The sequence below is a fragment of the Trachypithecus francoisi genome, unplaced genomic scaffold (genome assembly GCF_009764315.1).
Source record: "Trachypithecus francoisi isolate TF-2019V2 unplaced genomic scaffold, Tfra_2.0 Lachesis_group4, whole genome shotgun sequence".
Lineage (NCBI taxonomy): Eukaryota > Metazoa > Chordata > Mammalia > Primates > Cercopithecidae > Trachypithecus > Trachypithecus francoisi.
In genome coordinates, this window is record NW_022681469.1 from 126,176,450 (window position 1) to 126,199,991 (window position 23,542).

General features: G+C 50.2%; 2 protein-coding genes, 1 long non-coding RNA gene and 1 pseudogene across 3 annotated transcripts in view; 1 reads left to right on the forward strand and 3 right to left on the reverse strand.

Annotated features, from left to right (window-relative positions):
- Positions 1–529: 529 nt before the first annotated feature.
- Positions 530–2,500, reverse strand: LOC117072915. The gene is made up of 2 exons (XR_004433008.1): positions 2,403–2,500; positions 530–650 (listed from the first exon to the last, which is right to left on the reverse strand). It is a non-coding gene; the product is annotated as an uncharacterized LOC117072915 (long non-coding RNA).
- Positions 2,501–7,092: 4,592 nt separating this feature from the next.
- On the reverse strand, positions 7,093–8,123 carry LOC117072916 (annotated as a pseudogene).
- Positions 8,124–9,079: 956 nt separating this feature from the next.
- On the forward strand, positions 9,080–10,300 carry LOC117072930 (60S ribosomal protein L21). The gene is made up of 3 exons (XM_033193421.1): positions 9,080–9,187; positions 9,530–9,574; positions 9,896–10,300. Exons 1-3 carry the CDS (start codon positions 9,124–9,126, stop codon positions 10,267–10,269), a joined length of 483 nt encoding a protein of 160 aa, XP_033049312.1. The 5' UTR covers positions 9,080–9,123; the 3' UTR covers positions 10,270–10,300.
- RABGEF1 (RAB guanine nucleotide exchange factor 1) overlaps positions 9,836–23,542 on the reverse strand; it is a 1,203,668-nt gene continuing 1,189,961 nt past the window's right edge. Inside the window, exon 10 of the transcript XR_004433010.1 lies at positions 9,836–9,861. The gene's annotated coding sequence lies outside the window, so the exon portion shown is untranslated. The remainder of the gene's footprint in view (positions 9,862–23,542) is intronic.

Consider the following 23,542-nt stretch of genomic DNA (forward strand, 5'->3'; position numbering starts at 1 on the left):
TCAGACTGAAGAAAGTAATTGGGCCGGCTGGGTGCCTCACGCCCTTAATCCCAGCACTTTGGGAGGCCGAGGTGGGCGAATCCCTTGAGCTCAGGAGTTCCAGACTAGCTTGGGCAACTTGGTGAAATTCTGTCTCTACAAAAATACAACAAATTAGCTAGGCATGGTGGCGCGCGCTTGTAGTCCCCGCTACTTGCGGGCTGAGGCTGGAGGATCGCTTGAGCCCAGGAGGTGGAGGCTGCAGTGAGCGTGATCTCGTCACTGCACTCCAGCCTGGTCGACAGAGTGGGACACTGTCAAAAAAAGAAAAAAGAAAAAAGAAAGTAACTGATCTGTGTTTTTGTCTGATTTCCTACAGGATACCGAAGGACCTGTTCAAAGTATTTTCTGTAACTCCAACTGTAACTTGGTTCTAGGAAGAGAGAATCCATATTTGGTCAACAGACCTTTTCGCCCTCACTTAAGTTTACTGCTTCGATATCTTTTCCTTACTAATTGATTGTTAATTAAGTAGTGTCCAAGTGAGTTAGCCTTTTTAGGGTTTATTAATTAATTAAAAGAGAGCAGCAAGAGTGACAGTTTAACTTCCAGGTTTTTTTTTCAGTTACTATGGTAACTCTTTTCAAGTCCACAAATGATTTTGTTCTTTACTGTAAAGAAGAGGTTAGAAATGTAAGTGGGGAGAGAACAAAGTTAGGAATATGTGTAAGATTTCTACCTAAATGTCATCTGGGCGCGGTAGCTTTCGCCTGTAATCCCAGCACTTTGGGAGACCAAGGTGGTTGATCGCCTGAAGTCAGGAGTTCGAGACCAGCCTGGCAAACATGGCAAAACCCCATCTCTACTAAAAATACAAAAATTAAATGGGAGTGGTGGTGGGCACCTTTAGTCCCAGCTACTTGGGAAGCTGAGACAGGAGAATCGTTTGAACCTGGGAGGCCGAGGTTGCAGTGAGCCGACATCATGCCTCTGCACTGCAGCCTGGGCAACAGAGCAAGACTCCATCTGAAAAAAAAAAAAAAAAGAAAGATTTCTACCTAAATGTCACATACTGTTCTGAAGGTTAATATTTGGTATTCTGATGTATATTGCACAGTGTGTCAACCTCAAATAATCAAAAGGGTCAGAATCTAAAGGGAATTTATTCATGCAGAGAGTTTAAGGAGGGTCACCTGGGAAGCACAGATACCCAAGAGTGGAAGACAGTGTTCCAAGGCTTAGAAGTTTGGGATCACTTGCATAGACAAAGTTTAGGGAAGCTTAGCAGAATTTCAGCATCTCTCCGTGTAAGGCTTAATACATATTTAAAACAGTCTGATTGGTCCAGGTGGTCTTTCTTTCACTCTGTCACCCAGGCGGGAGTGCAGTGGTGCAGTCGCAACTCAATTACAGCCTCAGCCTCCCTGGCTCAAGTGATCCTCCCACCTCCGCATCCCTAGTAGCTGGGACTATAGGCATGCACCAACACACCTGACTAATTTTTGTATTTTCTGTAGAGACAGGGTTTCACCACGTTGCCCAGGCCAGTCTGAAATTCCTGGGCTTAAGTGGTCCGCTCACCTCGGCCTCCCAAAGTACTGGGATTGAATGCATGAACAGCTGCGCCCAGACGAGGTGGTCTTTTTTTCGGGAAAGGTGTATTTAACCTTCTACACTGAAGATGTAAGTCATGGGGTCTTTTGTGCCATCTCGTGTGAGTTAGGTACAGTACAATAAAGGAGGCAGTTAATCTGTAACAAAGATGAGTGATTGGAAGGAGAGGAGGACTAGTCTCTGGTCTCTCATAGTCATTTACCGGCTGAAAATAATAAGGAAGGAATAAATTATAATTTAAGAAGCAGAAGTTGCAAACATGCTATGTCAGGGTGTAAATTCCCTCTTGGCATAGTAAATCTTATGGGGGGGTCCTGAAACTTTTTTTTTATTTTTTAGTTACTAGGATCTCTGCACTGTTGATCCCACAACAATTCTTCGAGGTAGATGCTGCTATCCACTTTTTTGTTGTTTGTTTTTGAGACACAGTCTTGCTCTGTCATCCACACTGGAGTGCAGTGGCATGATCTCGGCTCACTGCAACCTCTGCCTCCTGGTTTCAAGCAATTCTCCAACCTCAGCCCCGCCAGTAGCTGGGATTGCAGGTGCCCACTACCACACCCAGCTAATTTTTGTGTTTTTAATAGAGACCAGGTTTCACCTTGTTCACCAGGCTGGTCTCGAACTCCTGACCTCAGATGATCCACCCGCCTCAGCCTCCCAAAGTGCTGGGACTACAAGCAAGCCACCACACCCTGTCCGGGAGGGAGAGGTTACAGTGAGCCAAGATCACACTACCACACTCCAGCCTGGGTGACAGAGTGAGACTCTGTCTCAAAAATAAATAAATGAATAAATAAATAAAATACTTAGGATCTCCATTTCTGTGGGTCAGGAATTCAGGAGTAGCAGAGCTGGGTTATTTGGACTCAGGGTGTCTCATAACATTGCAGTCAAGTTGTCCACTGAGACTGCAGTCACCTAAAGCCTGTTTCCAAGATGGCTCGCTCATGTGACTGCTGACCAGAGGCCTCAGTTCCTGTCACATGAGCCTTTCTACAGGCTGCTTAGGTGTCATGGTGTGACAGCTGGCTTTCCCAAGTGAGCAATCAAAGAGTGACGAAGGAGGAAGCCACAGAACCTTTTATGATGTAGTTTGCAAAGTTGCAAGCCATCACTTTTGCTTTTTCCCATCTGTCAAAAGGGAATCATGTAACCCAGCCCACACTCAAGGGGATAGGAACTGGGCTCCGCCTTTTGAAGAGAGTATCAGAGAATTTGTGGATGTATTTTAAATGACCATACTATGTTTAATTATTACAAGTACAGTCACTGTAGAAAAATTGGAAAATAGGGACAAGCAAAAAAAAAAATCACTTGTAATTTCATGACTCAACTGATAGCATTACTAGTTGGGTGTATATAATTCCAATATTCAAAATATATATTTTCTCAAAATATAAACACACTAGATGTACTGTGGTGTAATCTGCTCTTTCACTTAATGTATTTATGTATTATAAAAAATACCTGTCATGTCAAATATTCTTTCCTTTTTTTTTTTTTTATTGAGATGGAGTTTCATTCTTGTCACCCAGGCTAGAGTGCAATGGTGCAATCTCCGCTCACTGCAACCTCTGCCTCATGGGTTCAAGTGATTCTCCTGCCTCAGCCTCCCAAGTAACTGGGATTACAAGCATAAGCCACCATGTTGAGCTAATTTTTTTGTATTTTTAGTGGAGACAGGGTTTCACCATGTTGGCTAGGCTAGTCTCAGACTCTTGACCTCAAGTGATCACCCACCTCGGCCTCCCAAAGTGCTGGGATTACAGGCATGAGCCACCGCACTTAGCCCCTCATAACATTTTTTAATGGCTGCATACATTTCATCATATGTATGTGTCATAACTGATTTAATGAATTCTGTTATAGGACACTTAGTTTGTTTACAGGGTTTCCCTGTTTTACACATTTTGTTAAATGAACATGCCTACAGCACATTTATTTGTGCAATCATGACTATTTCTTAAATCCCTAGAAGTGAAATTTTTGCAACACAGTTTGCATAATTTTAAAACTTCAAATGCCTGTTACCTAATTTGAGCAGAATTTTTACTGCAATAATCAAGAGTCCATTTGGCCAAATGTCTTATCTATGACAACACCTGCAAAAGTTCAAATACTGATAACTATAAGTGAATTTGTTGAGAGTGACCTAAATCACTCTCGATTTCGAACTGGAATGAGAAGTTGCTGGAAAAAATTTTACTAAAGAGTGAACTGGCCGGGCGCAGTGGCTCACACCTGTAATCCTAGCACTTTGGGAGGCCAAGGTGAGCAGATTGCCTGAGCTCGGGAGTTTGAGACCGGCCTGGACAACACAGTGAAATCCCATCTGTGCTAAAAATACAAAATTAGCCAGGCGTCGTGGTGGGCACCTTTAATCCCAGCTACTCAGGAGGCTGAGGCAGGAGAATCACTTGAGCCCAGGAAGCGAAGGTTGCAGTGAGCCGAGATCGCACCACTACACTCCAGCCTGGGCGACAGAGTGAGACTCTGTCTCAAAAAGATAAAATAGGGAGATCTGAGTGTGTTAGCACCAGCACCAACACACTACCAAACAGTTTTCCAAAGTGGGGGCCCCAGTGTAAACTCCCATTAGAGCTGTATGGATTCCTCTTACAGCACGTCCTCTAAATCTTCGGCACTGTTAGTGTTTTCAGCTTTAGGATTTTTGGTGACTCTGTAGAGGGATCTCATAGTGGGTATTTTGTTTTTCATTTTTGTTTTTGGGTTTTGGGGTCTTTTTTTTTTAACAAAATATGTTCCAATTTAAAACAGTTCATTTCAGGAGACAGATATGAAAAGTCAACTTCCATTGGTGTCTGGATTAAGGGTCAGGGCCAGTGGCCACGGGAGGTGACACTGAGCCGCTCCTCAGCTCCTCCTCCCGTCCCCCAATGCACATGACACATGCATTTCAAACGGTAAAAGCTTTGAAAACAGCATTGTATAGAATATTCTTTTTAAAATAAGGTTGAAATTGTCTGAAATCAGGACAGTGTAATATACAAGTATCAGTGGGTCCCATCTGCCAGGCCAGCCGCAGGATCTGCTGCCACCACTGGGGGACATTGGCAAGGGAATGCTCCTCTAGGGGAGCCAGGGGACCCAGGGCGTGGGTCATGTGGTGACCAGGGGCTGCCGCCGCCTGGGCGTGACATGGTCAGAGAAGGTGGTCGGCACTCACGAGAAAGCATTGGCAGGTGAGATTCACTAAGGTGAAAACGCACACCCCACACGTGGCCCCACACATGACACAGGTGGGAGTCGGCTGCCCCTTCCCCGACCTGAGGGTGTCACTGGCGTGAGAACCACTGCCTGGGACTCTACTGGGGCAGGCAGCCCTACCCCAGGCCTGTAACACCCACCTCTGCTTTTTTGAGGGATCGGGGGATCAGGCACTGGGACCCAGAGGACCCAGGCCAAGATGGTTTGGTGGCCTCAGCCTGGCTCTGGGATGCTTGGCACAGCCCCCTCCCCTGGAAGGGCTAATACTTAGCGCCCCAGTCTGCACGCTGGGCAATTCCACCCTTGTGCCAGGTTCAGGTCCCCTTGTGCGATCTGGGCCCTCGGAGATGCTACAAGTCCAGGCCCCCTAGAGGGGTCCGCTGCTGGCAGTGGATACACTGGCCCTGCCAGGGGTGGCACCATCTGCTCCCCCAGGGCACGGGCCAGGCCCCAGCACTCACCATGGGGGCTTCTGGCGCCAACCCTCTTAAGTAGATACTTGGCACAAAAAAAGTACGCTTTTTTTTTTTGTCTCCGGAAGAGACAAAAGCGGAAAAGTGGCGAGGGGATCGGGGGCGCTGCCCGGTGTCCTGATCACCAGAAATGTACCTGCCCCCTCCACTGGACTCCGCCTCTTCTCCCGCCAGAAGCCAGCAGACAGCTCTGTGCAGGAGGAGGCCAGGGCAGGCCTGACAGTGGCAGGTGGGAACTGCTGGTCGGGGTGGTCTTACTTGGGGGCTGTTTCTTTTATGATCTGCCAAGGCCAGAAGCAGCCGTCCAGGGTGCAGGCGAGGGCAGCACGGGCGATTCATCCCTGGGACAGCTGTGCAAAGTCCGGACCCACAGAGCGCCATAGTGTTCAGTCAGCAGCAGACGAAAGAGCCACCTCCCCAAAAACAGTCCTCTCGTTCCCCACCTTCCGAGTCTCTGGGGGAGAACCAGTCTGGGTGCCTCAGTGCCTACAAGGGACCCGGGAGGCGGTCCCCCAGGCTGTGGCTCAGTGCGCAGCCGTGGCCTGGCGGGCTCCCCCTCAGACCGTGGCTGTGGCCAGTCAGGCCTGGAAGCTGCCAGGGCCGGCGCCTGCCTCCACCTTCCACCAGGCCCTGGCCAAAGTGCAAGTGCTGGCTTCCCGCTCCTCCGGGGCGGACACAAGTGCTTGGGACAAGGCCACGCATGGAGATGCCGGCCACGTCCCTCTCTCTACATCTCGGGTACACACCTGGGAATATTCTGTAAAAGTCCCCACTCCACCCTCACTGTTTCCAAATTGGGGACAACACAAAGCAGAACAAAACGAAAAGAAATGCCCCCATCCAAGTGGCCTTTGGGTGTTACTGGGGACATCCCTCCAGCCACCAATCCCACATGGGCTCCAGTGGGGTGCACTCCAGCTGGAGCAGGGTGGCCGTGTAGCCCTCTGGAGCCCCTCGGCAGCCCCAAGCGGCCAATGTCGCCCCTGGAGGCACAGCCCGGAGGAGCCCTGAGCCCCCATGACTCCAGCCCAGGGACCCTTCCCAGCCTCTGCAGAGGGATGGGGTACCTGGCCGTAATAGAGGACCCTGGGCATTTCTTCAACCTGTGAGGTCAGGCGGTTCTTTGTACAAAAAAAAAAAAAAAAGTTTAGGCACTCCCCAGGGTGGGCGACTGAGGGAGTCCCCCAACCCCTCTTCAGGAATCCAGTGAGCAAAACACAGCATTGAGTCGTGAAGAGGCCAGGCGCGCTGGGCATCAATAACTTAAAAAAGGGGGAAAATGTCAGTCCCCGAGTCTCCACGCCTTTCGTGCTGAAGAAGAAAAGAAGCGGGAAAGAGAAAGAAAAAGCACGTGGGGTTGGAAGGACAGCCGAGGGAGGGTGCTGGAGTGGGGCCCCCCATGCTGGCTGGCAAGGGGCTCCGTGAGGCCCAGAGTCGTTGGAGACACGGGGCATTCGTGTGTTTTATGTTTCATTGGGTTTTTTCCTTTTTTTTTTTTTTTTTTTTAAGAAAAAAGCGAGTCATAAGTCAAGGCTGGAAAAAGGCTGCCTTTGCCCCTTGACAAAAGGTGAGAAGGCGCGCGAAGTGTTCGGAGAGATATACATCCCCTGATAACTGTGAAATAAAAACCATTTGTTAAAAATATTAAAAAACAAACAACAAGAAAAAACAACTCCGCAGGCAAAGGCCCCGGCCCGGGCTCAGCAGCGCCACCTGGCGGCAGCCGCGGGCTCGGTGTGAAGGAAGGTTTGTCCGGGCCCTTGTCTCCGTCGCGTCTCCCTGGGCCTGGGCGCTTTCAGACCGGGTTGTACTCATTGAGGTTGAGCTACAGGATGGTGCCCTTCACGGCCGGAACACGAAGCGGATGTTCTTCGTGTAGATGATCTTGTCGCCGTCGGGGTTCATGTCCATGAACATCTTCAGGATGAACTCCCATGCCGCCTGGGCGTCCCGCTGGGGCCCGTCGAACACGGGGACGGAGCCCACCAGGTGCGGGTACAGGATACTGTCCTCCAGCAGGTCCTTCTTGTTGAGGAAGAGGATGATGGAGTTCTGGAACCAGGGATAGTTGACGATGGTCCGGAACAGGGCTTTGCTCTCCTCCATCGGGTTCTCCTTGTCCGATTCCACCAGGACTTGGTCGTATTCACTGAGGGCGACGAGAAACAGGAGGGACGTCAGGTTCCCAAAGCAGTGGATCCGCTTCCTGGAGCCGACCGCTGTCCCCCACATCCACCATCCTGAAGATGATGCTCTCCAGGTCGAAAGATGCCGGTGGTGGGCACGCGACCCCGCAGCGCGTCCTGCGGGGTGGGCAGGTGGCCCCAGGTGGCCATGTGGGCAGCGTCCGTCAGGCAGTACTTGGCCGGGTCCGAGAGCTGCCACTGGCGCCTGCGGTCGCAGCACTCCTGGATGCCGGGGTCGTCCCACAGGGTCCTGATGGCGCTGACATACCAATGCTTGAAGGTGGTCGCCTTCTCCACGTCCGCCTCTCGGATCAGGAGCCACTGGCCTTGTTCTGCTCCTCCTTGTGGAGGATCTTCAGCGACTCCTTGGCCCGGATCGTGGCCTGGATGGCGGTGAAGATGTTGTGGTAGACGAGCTTGGTGAAGCCGCGCTTGGCCTCCTCCGAGTAGCCGGGGCCCTGGACGATGCGCGCCTGGTTGATGAAGATGCTCTTCCCGCTCTCGCCCCTGCGGAGCAGCAGCAGCTTGAGCTGGCGCCGGGCGTGGCACTTGTCCCCCGCAGCTGCTTCTGGATCTCGGCGTTGATCCGCTCCTTCACCTCATCGCTCAGGCAACACGCCATCACGGACTCCAGAGTCATCGTCCCCGCCCGGCCGCCGCCCACCGGCCTCCGCCCGCCCTGCCCCGCCTCGGCCGCTGCCTGCGAGCCGCCGGGTCCCCGCTGGGGCAGCGCCAACCGCGGACTCCCGCGCTGCCGCTTAGCCTGCACTACCGCCGCAGCCACCGCCAACCGCAGCCTCTGCAACCGAGCGACAGCGCCCGAGTTGGTTTTTTTTTTTTTTTTTTTTGAGACGGAGTCTCACTCACTCTGTTGCCCAGGCTGGCGCGATCTCGGCTCACTTGTACCTCTGCCTCCTGGGTTCCAGCGATTCTCTTGCCTCAGCCTCCCAAGTAACTGGGATTACAGACGCCGGCCACCACACCTGGCTAATTTTTTTGTGTGTTTAGGAGAGACAGCGTTTCACCGTATTAGCCAGGATGGTCTCGATCTCCTGACCTCGTGATCCGCCCGCCTTGGCCTCCCAAAGTGCTGGGGTTACAGGCATGAGCCACTGCACCTGGCCTAATTTTAGCATTTTTATTTGAAACTGTGTTTCACCACATTGGCCAGGCTGGTCTCGAAGTCCTGACCTCAACTGATCGGCCAGCCTCAGCCTCCCAAAATGCTGTGATTACAGGCATGAGCCACCATGCCCTGCCAAAAGTTGCAATTTTTTTCCCCCTGGGAGATGGAGTCTCACTCTGTCTTCTAGGCTGGAGTGCAGTGGTGTGATCTCGACTCACTGCAACCTCTCCCTCCCGGGCTCAAGCTATTCTTCTGTCTCAGTCTCTGGAGTAGCTGGGATTACAGGCACATGCCACCATGCCAGGCTAATTTTTTTCTATTTTTAGTAGAGATGGGGTTTCACCATGTTGGCCAGGCTGGTCTTGAACTCTTGACCTCAGGTGATCTACCCGCCTCAGCCTCCCAAAGTGCTAGGATTACACTTAGCTACCACACCCGACCCTTTTTCTATTTTTTTAAGAGAGGGAGTCTCGCCCTTTCGGCCGGAACCGCCATCTTCCAGTAATTTGCCAAAATGACGAACACAAAGGGAAAGAGGAGAGGCACCCGATATATGTTCTCTAGGCCTTTTAGAAAACATGGAGTTGGCCGGGCGCGGTGGCTCAAGCCTGTAATCCCAGCACTTTGGGAGGCCGAGGTGGGCGGATCACAAGGTCAGGAGATCGAGACCATCCTGACTAACACGGTGAAACCCCGTCTCTACTAAAAAGTACAAAAAACTAGCCGGGCGAGGTGGCGGGCGCCTGTAGTCCCAGCTACTCGGGAGGCTGAGGCAGGAGAATGGCGTGAACCCGGAAGGTGGAGCTTGCAGTGAGCTGAGATCCGGCCACTGCACTCCAGCTTGGGCGACAGAGCGAGACTCCGTCTCAAAAAAAAAAAAAAAAAAAAAAAAAAAAAAAAAAAAAAAAAAAAAAGAAAACATGGAGTTGTTCCTTTGGCCACGTATATGCGAATCTATAAGAAAGGTGATATTGGCCGGGCGCGGTGGCTCAAGCCTGTAATCCCAGCACTTTGGGAGGCCGAGACGGGCGGATCACGAGGTCAGGAGATCGAGACCATCCTGGCTAACACGGTGAAACCCCGTCTCTACTAAAAAATACAAAAAACTAGCCGGGCGAGGTGGCGGGCGCCTGTAGTCCCAGCTACTCGGGAGGCTGAGGCAGGAGAATGGCGGGAACCCGGGAGGCGGAGCTTGCAGTGAGCTGAGATCCGGCCACTGCACTCCAGCCTGGGCGACAGAGCGAGACTCCGTCTCAAAAAAAAAAAAAAAAAAAAAAAAAAGAAAGGTGATATTGTAGACATCAAGGGAATGGGTACTGTTCAAAAAGGAATGCCCCACAAGTGTTACCATGGCAAAACTGGGAGAGTCTACAACGTTACCCAGCATGCTGTTGGCATTGTTGTAAACAAACAAGTTAAGGGCAAGATTCTTGCCAAGAGAATTAATGTGCGTATTGAGCACATTAAGCACTCTAAGAGCCGAGATAGCTTCCTGAAACGCGTGAAGGAAAATGATCAGAAAAAGAAAGAAGCCAAAGAGAAAGGTACCTGGGTTCAGCTGAAGCGCCAGCCTGCTCCACCCAGAGAAGCACACTTTGTGAGGACCAATGGGAAGGAGCCTGAGCTGCTGGAACCTATTCCCTATGAATTCATGGCATAATAGGTGTTAAAAAAATAAAAAGTAAAAGACCAAAAAAAAAAAAAAAAAAAAGAGAGGGAGTCTCACTATGTTGCCCAGGCTGGATTCAAACTCTCAGGCTCAAGCCATCCTCCTGTGTCAGCCCCCTCAGGAGCTTCGATGACATACACATGCCACTGTGCTTGGCAATTTTTCATGTTTTTCCATTTCCACTGGATTGTAAATAACTGAAGGCAAGGTCCAGAACCTGTGTGTGCTTGCAGGCTCACCAGCACTACAGATATGTAGCCTGAGCTGGACATAGATTTAGGGCATAGAACTTTATTTTAATTTTATTTTTTGTAGAGGTAGGATCTCACTATGTTGCCCAGGCTGGTCTCAAACTCCTGGGCTTCCAGCAATCCTTCTTCCTCAGCCTCCTGAAGTGCTGGGATTACAGGTGTGAGCCACTGTGCCTGGCCTTAGGGCACAGAATTAATGCAGTGTGAAAGGAAGTGCATCTAGCCCAGCCCCCCATTGATGGATTCATCTACATTCACACAGACAAGGTAGGGAGTTCAGGATGAGTTGCTATTATTTACAAAGTGATAACGTTTCCACTTGAAATCATGGCCCTGTGCATTAATTCACCCCTCTAACTTTTCAAATCAGGAGACAGTGACTAGAGGCCCTGCCCACCATCCCCACAGCAAATGTCATGAGAATTTCAGGTCCATCCTGACAACCATCCCCTCTCAGTGCCTGGGTGAGTTTCCTCGTTATTTAAGAATGCTTACCAGTCTTCTGACTTCCACCCCAAATCCAAGAAGTAGATTTCTTTCAGCTTCATTGACTTTTTATTAAGGGAGCAAGCAATTTTCTCTGGCAGTGAAAGCATTCTGCAGATGTGCAGTTCTGTAGAGGAAACGTAAACCAGACACCTACCCTGCAGACAACTCACTTTTTTTTTTTGAGATGGAGTCTCGCTCTGTCACCCAGACTGCAGTGCAGTGGTGTGATCTCGGCTCACTGCAACCTCCACCTCTCGGATTTCAGTGATTCTCCTGCCTCAGCCTCCCGAGTAGCTGGGATGACAGGCACATGCCACCATGTCTGCCTAATTTTTTTGCATTTTTAGTAGAGATGGGGTTTCACCGTGTTAGCCAGGATAGTCTCAATCTCCTGACCTTGTGATCCACCTGCCTCAGCCTCCCAAAGTTCTAGAATTATAGGTGTGAGCCACCGCATCAGGCTTAACTCATTATTCTAGTAAGGACGGACAAGTCTCAGAACCTGTCAAGAGGGGGTGATTCTACCCCTATAGCAAATTTAGAGAACATTAAAAAGGAAAATTAAAAGCACCTCTATCCCTCAAACCCAATGGTAACTACTGCTAAGATTTTGCTGTCTTTTTTTCCCATTTTCTCTTTTCTTTCCTTCCTCCCTCCCTCCCTCCCTCGCTACCTTCCTATTTCTTTCCTTTTCTCTCCTTCCTACCTTCTTTGCTTCCTTTCTTTCATTTTTCTTTCTTTTTCCTTTCCTTTTTCCTTCCTTTCTTCTTTTTCTTTCTTCCCTTCCTTCCTTTCTCCCTCCCTTCATTCCTTCCTTCCTCTTCCCTCCCTATCTTCCTTCCTTCCTTCCTTCCTTCCTTCCTTCCTTCCTTCCTTTCCTTCTTTCTTCCTTTTTCTTCTTTTCATTGTTCCTTTATTTCTTTCCCCCATCCTTCCTTCCCACCTGCCTGCCTTCTGTTTGCTTTGCATCAGGTTTTGAAACACATTTGGAACCATGCTTAACATTATGCTAGGACAGTTTTCTACATAGTTAGACTTCAAATTTTTAAAAAATAAATAACACAAATAGGTGTACCATAATTTAAACATTCACCTGTACAATGTAAACAATGAAATTTTTTATTCCTATAGTCAATATTTGTATGTGCATTTTTTATATGTTTTTTGATTATTATCTTAGGATAGATATCTAGAAATGGAGTTAGTGTGCCAAAAAGTAAAATTTTTTTTCTTTTTCTTTTCTTTTCTTTTTTTTTTTTGAGGCAGAGTCACTCTGTCACTCAGACTGGATTGCAGTGCTGTGACCACAGCTCACTGTAGCTTCAACCTTCTGGGCTGTGCAAGCAATCCTCCATCCTCAGCCTCCTGAGTAGCTAGAACTACAGGCGTGTACCACCAAGCCCAAATAATAATTTTTAAAATTTTTTGTAGAGATGAGGTCTCACTATATTGCCCAGGCTGGTCTTAAACTCCTGAACTCAAGTGGTCCTCCTGCCTCAGACTCCCAAAGTGCTGGGATTACAGGTATGAGCCACCACCACTCCCAGCCTAAAAAGATTTTTAAGGCTCACCTCTGGAAATGTTACAATTTTTGCTTATGAGGGAGGTACATTTTTCTGTACACTCTACCTTGGGAGGCGGAGTTTGCAGCTGAGATCGCGCCACTGCACTCCAGCCAGGTCAACAGAGTGAAACTCTATCTCAGAAACAAACAAACAAACAAACAAACAAAAATAGGCAACAAGGAAGGATGCTTAGGATGTAACACTAAGCAAAAGAAGAAAATTTGATTGTGCTTTGCTTACAACTGTGTTTCAAATGTAATCACTGGGGAAAAACAAGGGTATAGCAAAACAGTAGCAGTGCTAGGCAAACTGATTTACGTTTTTTATTTTCTAAATCAGTTATGATGCACTTCTAATACTTTGGTAATGAAGAAAAAAAAATATGCTTTGTCCAGCACAAACTGGGCATGACTAGACTTGACAGCAGTCTGTGGTGTAGCTATCCAGAGAGTTTGGTTGATGCCAAGCTCAGGCTGAGATGACAGCATGGCGTGGCGGCTAAGGAATTGACATGCCACCCAGCTGGGTTTTGCAGTGGCGTTAGAAAACCCCGTGGAAGCCTCCACGCAGCACTCACAGCCAGAGGCTGGGTGGCACTGCAGGGGCTGGGGACCTTGGATGAGCACAGCATCATTGCTGTTTGTTTCACAGAGCAGAACACAGGCTCAGTCAGACTCAGCCACCTCCCCACACAGGTCACACAGCCTTGGGCTGGAACACGTTTCCCATGCAGGGCTCCTTCCCAGGCACCCCAGTCAAACTCGATGAATTAAGAAAATTATGGCTGGGCGTGGTAGCTCACGCCTATAACCCCAGCACTTTGGGAGGCCAAGGCGGGTGGATTACTTGACGTCAGGAGTTCGAGACCAGCCTGGCCAACATGGTGAAACCCTGTCTCCACTAAAAATACAAAATTAGCCGGGCATCGTGGCATGCACCTCTAATCCCTGCTATTTGGGAGGCTGAGGCAGGAGAATCACTTGAACCCAGGAGGCGGAGGTTACAGTGAGCCAAGATTGCACCACTGTATTCCAGCCTGGGTGATAAGAGCAAAACTCCGTCTAGAAAAAAGAAAAAGAAAATTCTGATGGTGGTGCATGCCTGTAATCCCAGCTACTAGGGAGGCTGAGGCAGAAGAATCACTTGAACCCAGGAGGCGCAGGTAGCAGTGAGCTGAGACTGCACCACTGCGCTCCAGCCTGGGTGACAGAGCAAGACTCTGTCTCAAAAAGAACAAAACAACAACAAAAAAAGAAAATTCTGAGATGTCCAGGACCACCGTGGATTAGAGGATTTTGCATGTGTGTGCTTTTTCTGTTTACACGTGTATGATATGAAACAGTTAAATGATACAGAACTGTGTAATACATTGAGCAGGTACGGTGGCTCGTGTCTGTAATCCTAGCACTTTGGGAGGCCAACGTCGGAGGATCACTTGAGCCCAGGAGTTCGAGACCAGCTTGGGCAACATGGCGAAACCCTTTCTCTGCAAAAAATTTTTAAAAGTAGCCAGCCGTTGGGCCGGGCGCAGTGGCTCAAGCCTATAATCCCAGCACTTTGGGAGGCCGAGACGGGCGGATCACGAGGTCATGAGATCAAGACCATCCGGGCTAACACAGTGAAACCCCGTCTCTACTAAAAATACAAAAAACTAGCTGGGCGATGTGGCGGGCGCCTGTAGTCCCAGCTACTCGGGAGGCTGAGGCAGGAGAATGGCGTAAACCCGGGAGGCGGAGCTTGCAGTGAGCTGAGATCCGGCCACTGTACTCCAGCCGGGGTGACAGAGCAAGACTCCGTCTCAAAAAAAAAAAAAAAAGGTAGCCAGCCGTGGTGACGCACGCCTCTAGTTCCAGCTACTGAGGAGACTGAGGCAGGTGGATCACTTGATCCCAGGAGTTTACAACCAGCCTGGGCAGCATAGCAAGACCCCATCTCTACAAAAAAATAAAACAATTTACTGGATGTGGTGGTACATACCTGTAGTCCCAACTATTCGGGAGGCTAAGGTGGGAGATTTGCTTGAGCCCAAGAGGTTGAGGCTGCAGTGGGCTGTGATTGCACCACTGCACTCCAGCCTGGGCAACAGAGCAAGACCCTGTCTCTTAAAACAAAGCAAAACAAAACAAAAAATATGTAACACATGAAGGAAAAAGCTCTGGTCACATCCTCCTCAGGCAACCACTAGTATTCCTAGTATCTACCCTTTTGTATGTTTTTTTTTTCTATGTGCTAACTCATGTGATGACAATTTTAAACAAATTGTCCCATGTTCTCACCTGGATTTTTTATTTTTTTAGACGGAACCTCCCAGGTTCAGGTGATTCTCCTGTCTCAGCCTCCCGAGTAGCTGGGATTACAGGTGCCTACCACCAGGCCCGGCCAATTTTTGTATTTTTAGTAGACACGGTATTTCCCGATGTTGGCCAGGCTAGTCTCGAACTCCTGGCCTCCCACTTCGGCCTCCTAAAGTGCTGGGATGACAAGCATGAGCCACCATGCCTGGCCAAAGACTTTGTCTTGTTCCCACGTGTCCTCGGTGTCTAAAACAGACTAGCTTGGGAGGTGCATGCAAAATGTTCTCAGCCTGCTTCTGTGTGAAGGCCAGGGTGGGCACCTGTATGGAATCCGGGTCCCTGAGCCCATTGGAGTGGATGCCATGCTTCAGAGTTGGAGCCACCTGACCTGCCATTCCCCAGCTATCTGGTCTGACGTCAGCAGTGCATGGCTTAGGAGATGATGAACGTGGCTTCCCGGCATCCTCTGTTCTCTTTTAGACAAAGGTCCAAGTGAGGACTCTTAGCCCGAGGAGTAGCCCGTGGAGGGTCACCCCCACCCCATCTCTTCTCCGCTGCCCTCCACCTCCCCTTGGCCTCGGGATCTCTTCCTTCTCTCCATCCCATCTCTCTCCAGCACCCTGGTTTGGGGATGGGAGTCCTGTGGGCTGCCTGAGGTGGGAGGAGATTTAAAGACCTGTCTTCTAGAAGGTCTTTAGGAGGTACCTGGTCAGAGCTGCGAGTGGTTCTCACTGCTAAGGGAAATTACAAAGCTTTGTTTTTATTACACCCCCTGCTGCCTTCTGCAAAGGTTTTAAGACTGGGAACTGAGCCTCCTCTATCTGAACAAGTAGAATAGAGGCCTGAAAGCACAAAATTGGCTGTGTCCAGCAGACACGCCCATTCTCAGGAACATGAGAATTCCCACCCTGCTGAGAATGGAAGTAGGACAGAGAGAGAGGGAGGCCATGGTGAGGGTGGGTCTGCTTCACCTCTGGAGTACCCTGGAATGGAATGAGTGAGTGTCAAAGGAGAGAACTGTCACGCCCCCAAACCCAGCCTGGCAGGAGGAAGCAGGAAGTCTTTTTTTTTTTTTTTTGAGGCGGAGTCTCGCTCTGTCGCCCAGGCTGGAGTGCAGTGGCCGGATCTCAGCTCACTGCAAGCTCCGCCTCCCGGGTTCCCGCCATTCTCCTGCCTCAGCCTCCCAAGTAGCTGGGACTACAGGCGCCCGCCACCTCGCCCGGCTAGTTTTTTGTATTTTTAGTAGAGACAGGGTTTCACTGTGTTCGCCAGGATGGTCTCGATCTCCTGACCTTGTGATCCGCCCGTCTCGGCCTCCCAAAGTGCTGGGATTACAGGCTTGAGCCACCGTGCCCGGCCAGGAAGTCTTAACACAGTTCCACTGCCACCTGGTGGCGGCATGCTCAATTCGCAGGCTTAGTGTGTGTAACCACTAGTCCTCAGTCACATCCTATACTCACATACTCAGTCACATACCTAGAAAGACCCATGGTCACTGCTAGTCCACAGAACCTTCCAAATCTTCATTTAGGCCGGCGGTGCCCTAGATTTGATTTCGCAAACAAGATTGTGAGCCCAGGAATTGTGGATCTATCTGCGTGTGACATTTCTGAGGAAATAAGTTGCCCACCGCCACCGCCCCAGCTTTCCCCCATTCCAAGATCCCACCACAGGGCCAATCCTGGTACCAGCAGAGCAGGAACATCAGCCAAGAAGCTGCCACTAAAGAGCCTCAACAGACTGCCTTTTGCCTTCCAGACAGCCACGGTGACGTGATCCAGCCCCTGCGGAAGCAGGCGGAGCTGCTCATCAACACACATTACAGTGAGCAACAAGTGGGACGGGGTCTGGGGGCATCCCGGCCCCCTCCAGCTGCCCTGTTTGCAGAAGGACTTTGGACCCATCCCCTTGCCCGCTCCCATCCGAGCTGCTCTCTGGGCAGGGACAAGGGAGGGAGAGAAGGGAGGAGCTGGGACCCTCCTTAAAAAGAAAAGAATAAGATAAGATAACCTCTGTGGTGTGCCAGGCATGAGGCTAGGTGCTTCCCCATGTTTTTTTGTTCTGTTTGTTTTTTGGTTTGAGACAGAGTCTCACTCTGTCATCCAGGCTGGAGTGCAGTGGCACAATGTCAGCTCACTGAAACCTCTGCCTCCCAGGTTCAAGCGATTCTCCTGCCTCACTCTCCCGAGTAGCTGGGATTATAGGTGCGCACCACCACGCCGGCTAATTTTTGTATTTTTTTTTTTTTTTTTTTTTTTTTTTGAGACGGAGTCTCGCTCTGTCGCCCAGGCTGGAATGCAGTGGCTGGATCTCAGCTCACTGCAAGCTCCGCCTCCGGGTTTCCGCCATTCTCCTGCCTCAGCCTCCCGAGTAGCTGGGACTACAGGCGCCCGCCACCTCGCCCGGCTAGTTTTTTGTATTTTTTTTAGTAGAGACGGGGTTTCACCGTGTTAGCCAGGATGGTCTCGATCTCCTGGCCTCGTGATCCGCCCGTCTCGGCCTCCCAAAGTGCTGGGATTACAGGCTTGAGCCACCGCGCCCGGCCATTTTTGTATTTTTGATAGAGACAGGGCTTCACCGTGTTGGCCAGGCTGGTCTTGAATGCCTGACCTCAAGCAATCCGCCCGCCTCTGCCTCCCAAAGTGCAGGGATTACAGACGTGAGCCACCGCGCCCAGCCCCCCATGTTGTTGTATCCCATCTCACAAAATCCCCATGTCTTAAGACCCACTTTACAGATGAAGGGAACTGAGGCCTGGTAAAGAGGTGTGGCTCATCCAAGGCCCCACACTACTCAGTGGCAGAGATCAGGCTCATTCCAAGGTGTGGTGTTGGGCCACACCAGCGTGTGGGGTTGCTTATGGTGGCAGGAGGGACACTCGAAGGGCCTTACTGGAAGGGTGAGGTCAAGTGGACTTAGGGGGAGGCAATGCCGAATCTCAGCAGCCATTAGTGGTGACTTCTGTGCTGCCTGGGCATGAAGGCATGGACCCAGCGTGGGCCTTGGGGTAACCATGGGTTGAGTTCTTATCCCCTGGCTCTGCTGTTCAGTGGCTCTGTGACCTCAGACAAGTCACGTCCCCTGTGAGCTCCAGGGTCCTTTCCTGCAAGCTGGGGGGCCACTCTTTCTACCTCCCAGGAAGGCTGGCAGGCCTTCAAAAGGGTTCTGGCAGCTTTGCCCCCTCCATAGGCACAGGACACAGGGGTTGAGGCTCCTGGCCCCATGGCACCGGGTGGCCTTACAGCAGCCATGTCTCTGCAGCCAAGGCCATTGGCATCTCAGAGCCCATCAAGGTGCCATACTCCAAGTTTCTGATGCACCCGGAGGAGCTGTTGGTGGTGGAGCTGCGTGAAGGCATCTCCCTCCGCAGGTCCAACTGCTTCGGGATCGCTAAGTTCCAGAAGGTTCTGAAGGCCAGCAACAGCATCCAGTTTGTCGTCAAGAGGTAAGGCCCGACCAGGTCCAGAGGAGACAGCGCCAGGCCTGCTCAGCACCCAGGGGCAGGAGCAGCACCAAACTGCCATCAAGTGATTCTTGTGCCTCACCCACACGAATAGCTGGGACCACAGGTGTGTCACCATGCCCAGCTAATTTTTATTTATTATTTATTTATTTAATTTTTTTAGAGAGAGGGTCTGGCCACATTGCCCAGACTGTTCTCAAACTCCTGGACTCAAGCCATCTCCTGCCTGGTCCTCCCAAAGTGATTACAGGCGTGAGCCACCATGCCTAGCCACTATTTCTTTTCTTTTTTTTTTTTCTTTAGACAGAGTCTCACCTCTGTCCCCCAGGCTGGAGTGCAGTGGTGCGATCTTGGCTCACTGCAACCACAGCCTCCTGGGTTCAAATGATTCTCCTGACTCAGCCTCTCGAGTAGCTGAGACTACAGGTGCCGGCCACCACGCCTGGCTAATTTTTGTATTTTTAGCAGAGATGGGGTTTCACCATGTTGGCCAGGCTGGTCTTGAACTACTGACCTCAAGTGATCCAGCCACCTCAGCCTCCCAAAGTGCTGGGATTACAGGCATGAGCCACCACACTAGGCCTCTTTTCTTTTTGCCTTTTTTTTTTGACAGCAAGGTGTTAGATGGGGTTTGGCTGCAGTTGGCAGACATGAGGCTCCCCAGGCCTGCCAGACCCAAAGCCACCAAGCTGACCCCTTTCGCAGTCTCAGGAGAGCAGTGTTCAGTTTGTCCAGATGCAGAATGGGAACGTCCCATCAGCTCACGGGTTCTCCAGGCCGGCGTGTTGGTGTCCTGGGCCAGGGGCTGGGGGCAGTGTCCCATCGTCCTAGGATGGGAAAGTCTGGCAGTGGCTTCTCCAGGCTCTTTCTGTTTCCTTGAGCGTGTTGTGTTTTTGCCAGTGAGGGCCCGGGGCAGCATCCGTGGATACACCCTGTGTGCCCAGCCAGGATAAAAAGCCCCTTTGGAAAGGTGGCGGCAGTTATTGAGTAAAAACGTGGTTGGGGGATTTCAGGAACAGTGGCTCATGCCTATAATCCCAGCACTTTGGGAAGCTGAGGTGGGAGGATTGCTTGAGTCCAGGAGTTCAAGACCAGCCTGAGCAACATAGCAAGACTGTGTCACTACAAATTTTTTTGTTTTTAAGCTCCGATGTGGCAGCACATGCCTGTAGTCTCAGCTACTCAGGAGGCTGAAGCAGAAGGATCACTTGAGGCCAAGAGTTCAAAACTAGCATGGGCAACATAATGAGACCCCATCTCTAAAAAAAATTTAAATCAGCTGGGCATGGTGGTGCGCACCTGTTACACCTGTAATCTCAGCTACTCAGGAGGCTGAGGTGGGAGGATCACTTAAGCCCAGGAGGGGTTTGAAAGCTCCAGTGAGCTATGATTGCACCATTGCACTCCAGCCTGGGTAGCAGAGCAAGACCCCTCCTCAAAAAAATGAAACAACAAAACAGGGAATGGGAGGATCATATTTCCATTCTGTGTGTGTTAATTCTGTGTTGCTGTAATAGCATACATCTAGGCTTGGTTTACGGCTGGGCACAATGCCTCACGCCTGTAATCCCAGAACTTCGGGAGGCCAAGGCAGGCACTTGAGGTCAGGAGTTCGAGACCGGCCTGGCCAACATGGTGAGAGCCCATCTCTACTAAAAATATACAAATTAGCCAGGCGTGGTGGCTCACACCTGCAATCCCAGCTGTAATCTCCCTGTCGTCAGGAGACTGAGGCACAAGAATCACTAGAACCCAGGAAGCAGAGGTTGCATTGAGCTGAGATCACACCACTACACTCCAGCCTGGGCAACAGAGTAAGACCCTGTCTCAAGAAAAAAAGAAAAAAAGAAAAATTACGCTTGGTTTGCTTGAAAGTGGCAAGAAAGAAGAGACTCTTAAGGGTTTGTTCCTCCAGGGGAATCGATGGTTCTCAAACTGGGAGACTCACAGTGTCGTATTAGCATACAGTGGCGAGGACACCCGCTGGGACAGGGAGCTCTTCTGCAGGGCCTGCTCTATGCCAGGAGGGAGGCTGCTGCTCCAGGACACACAAAGAGCAGATAGCGAAAAGCTATGCAACAGGGCTGGAGAGCAAGAGTTGTGATTTGTGCAATAGAATCAAAGGCTTCAGCAGGCCAGGATGAAATGCAGCCACATACCTGGTGTGTCTGGGCATATTAAAAGGAAGATTGAGCTGAGCACGGTGGCTCATGCCTGTAATCCCAGCACTTTGGGAGGCTAAGGTGGGCAGATAATTTGAGATCAGGACTACTAAAAATACAAAAATTAAGGCCAGGTGCAGTGGCTCACACCTGTAATCCCAGCACTTTGAAAGGCCAAGGTAGGTGGATCATCTGAGGTCAGGAGTTCGAAACCAGCCTGACCAGTATGGAGAAACCCCATCTCTACTAAAAACTACAAAATTAGGCCAGGCATGGTGGCTCACGCCTGCAATCCCAGCACTTTGGGAGGCTGAGGTGGGCAGATCACAAGGTCAGGAGATTGAGACCATCCTGGCTAACGGTGAAACCCCGCCTCTGTTAAAAATACAAAAAAGTAGCCAGGTGTGGTGGTAGGCACCTGTAGTCCCAGCTATTTGGGAGGCTGAGGCAGGAGAATGGCGAGAATCTGGGAGGCGGGGCTTGCAGTGAGCCAAGATTGTGCCACTGCACTCCAGCCTGGGCAATAGAGCGAGACTCCGTCTCAAAAACAAAAACAAAAACAAAAACAAAAAATAAAATTAGCCGGGTGTGGTGGTGGGTGCCTGTAATCCCAGCTACTCGAGAGGCTGAGGCAGAAGAATTGCTTGAACCCAGGAGGCAGAAGTTGCAGTGAGCCGAGATCGTGCCACTGCACTCCAGCCTGGGCAACAAGAGCAAAACTCCATCTCAAAAAAAAAAAAAAAATTAGCCAGGCATAGTGGCATGGACCTGTAATCCCAGCTACTCAAGAGGCGAAGACAGGAGAATCGCTTGAACTCGAGAAGCGGAGGTTGCAGTGAGCTGAGATCGCACTCCTGCATTTCAGCCTGGGGGACAGAGTGACACTCTTGTCTCAAAAAATAATAAATAAATAAATAAAAAGGGAAGATTGCATTTCAGGTGGTTTAAGGATAAACTCATGACAGACATATAGCCCATCAGATATATGAAAATATAGGGAAATAAAGATTCACAAGAGACTATGTGTAATTATAGCACAGTAATTGGCTCTACTGTATACATGTATAGTACTGTACTGGTTAAAGGAGAGTTTCCTTCAACAAATTCCCAGCATGAATAGTGTGGTGAAACCCCATCTCTAGGGAAAAAAAAAAAAAAAATTAGCTAGGCTTGGTGGCATGCACCTGTAGTCCCAGCTACTCAGGAGGCTGAGGTGGAAGGATCACTTGAGCCAGGAGGTTGAGGCTGCAGTGAGCCATGATCGCACCACTGCACTCCAGTCTGGGTGACAGAGTAAGACCCTGTCTCAAAAAAAAAAAAAAAAAAAAAAAAAAAATGTAATTACATTCTGGCCGGGCATGATGGCTCACGCCTGTAATCCCAACACCTTGGGAGGCCCAGACAGGAGGATCGCTTGAGCCCAGGAGTTTGAGACCAGCTTGGGCACTGTATCGAGACCCCATCTCCACAAAAAAATTAAAAAATTCTCACACCTGTAATCCTAGCACTTTGAGAGGACAAAATGGGAGGGTCGCTTGAGGCCAGGAGTTCAAGACCAGCCTGGTCAACATAGTGACCCCCATCTCTATTTGATTTTTAAAATTAAAAAAATTAGCCAGGTGCAGTGGTATGTGCCTATAGTCTCAGATACTTGGGAGGCTGAGGCGGAAGGCAGAAGAATTGCTTAAGCACAGAAGGTCCAGGCTGCTATGTGAAGGTCCAGTGAGCTCTGATGGCATCACTGCACTCCAGCCTGGTGACAGAGCAAGACCTCATCCCTTTAAAAATACAAAGAGAGGCCGGGCGTGCTGGCTCACGCCTGTAATCCCAGCACTTTGGGAGGCCAAGGCAGATGGATCACTTGAGGTTGAGAGTTCGAAACCAGCCTGGCCAACATGGTGAAACCCCATCTCTACTAAAAATACCAAAAACTAGCTGGGGGTGGTGGTGCTCACCTGCAGTCCCAGCTCCTCGGGAGGCTGAGGCTCAACAATCACTTGAATCTGGGAGGTGGAGCTCGCAGTGAGCTGAGATCACATTACTGCACTTTAGCCTGGGCGACAAAGCAAGACTCCTTCTCAAAATATATATATATAAATAAATAAATAAAATACAAAGAGACAAACAAACTAAAAAACCATCCTGGGCGCCTGCCAGGTCCCAGGCTTGCAGCCCAGTGGTAAATGCCACCAAGTCCTGCCCTGGAGTTGCTGATGTCACCCAGACAAAATCACAGTATCATGTCAGGTAGAGATAACTGCTGTGACAGGATATAACTCAGAGTGAGGGGGAGAGAGGGAAAGGAGGAACCTGGATAAGGAGGTGACACTGGAGCAGTGACCCAGTGAAGGGAGAGGGCCAGCCAGGTGCATAAAGAGTATGGGAGCAGGCCAGCACAGTGGCTCACACCTGTAATCCCAGCACGTTGGGAAGCCGAGGCAGGCAGATCATGAGGTCAGGAGTTTGAGACCAGCCTGACCAACATGGTGAAACCCCGTCTCTACTAAAAATACAAAAATTAGCCTGGCGTGGTCATGTGTGCCTGTAATCCCAGCTACTCAGGAGGCTGAGGCGGAAGAATCGCTTGAACCCAGGAGGTGGAGGTTGCAGTGAGCCGAGATCACGGCATTGCACTCCAGCCTGGGTGACAGAGGGAGACTCTGTCTCAAAAAAAAAAAAAAAAAAAAAGACTGTGGGGACAAAGAAAAAGTCATGCAAAGTCCCTAAGGCAAGAACGTGCTTGTGTGTTTGAAGGCTCACAAGGTGCCCTTGTAGCTGGTGCAGGCTGAGTGAGGGAAGGATGGTGAAATTGAGGCCAAAGAGGTAGCAAGGGACCAGGCACAGTGGTCCACGCCTCTAATCCTACTACTTTGGGAGGCTGAGGTGGGAGGATTGCTTGAGCTCAGGAGTTAGAGACCAGCCTAGGCAACATAGTGAGACCTTATCTCTATAAAAAAGAAAAGCAGGTCAGGAGTAGTGGCTTAGGCCTGTAATTACAGCACTTTGGGAGTTCGAGGAAGGTGGATCACCTGAGGTCCGA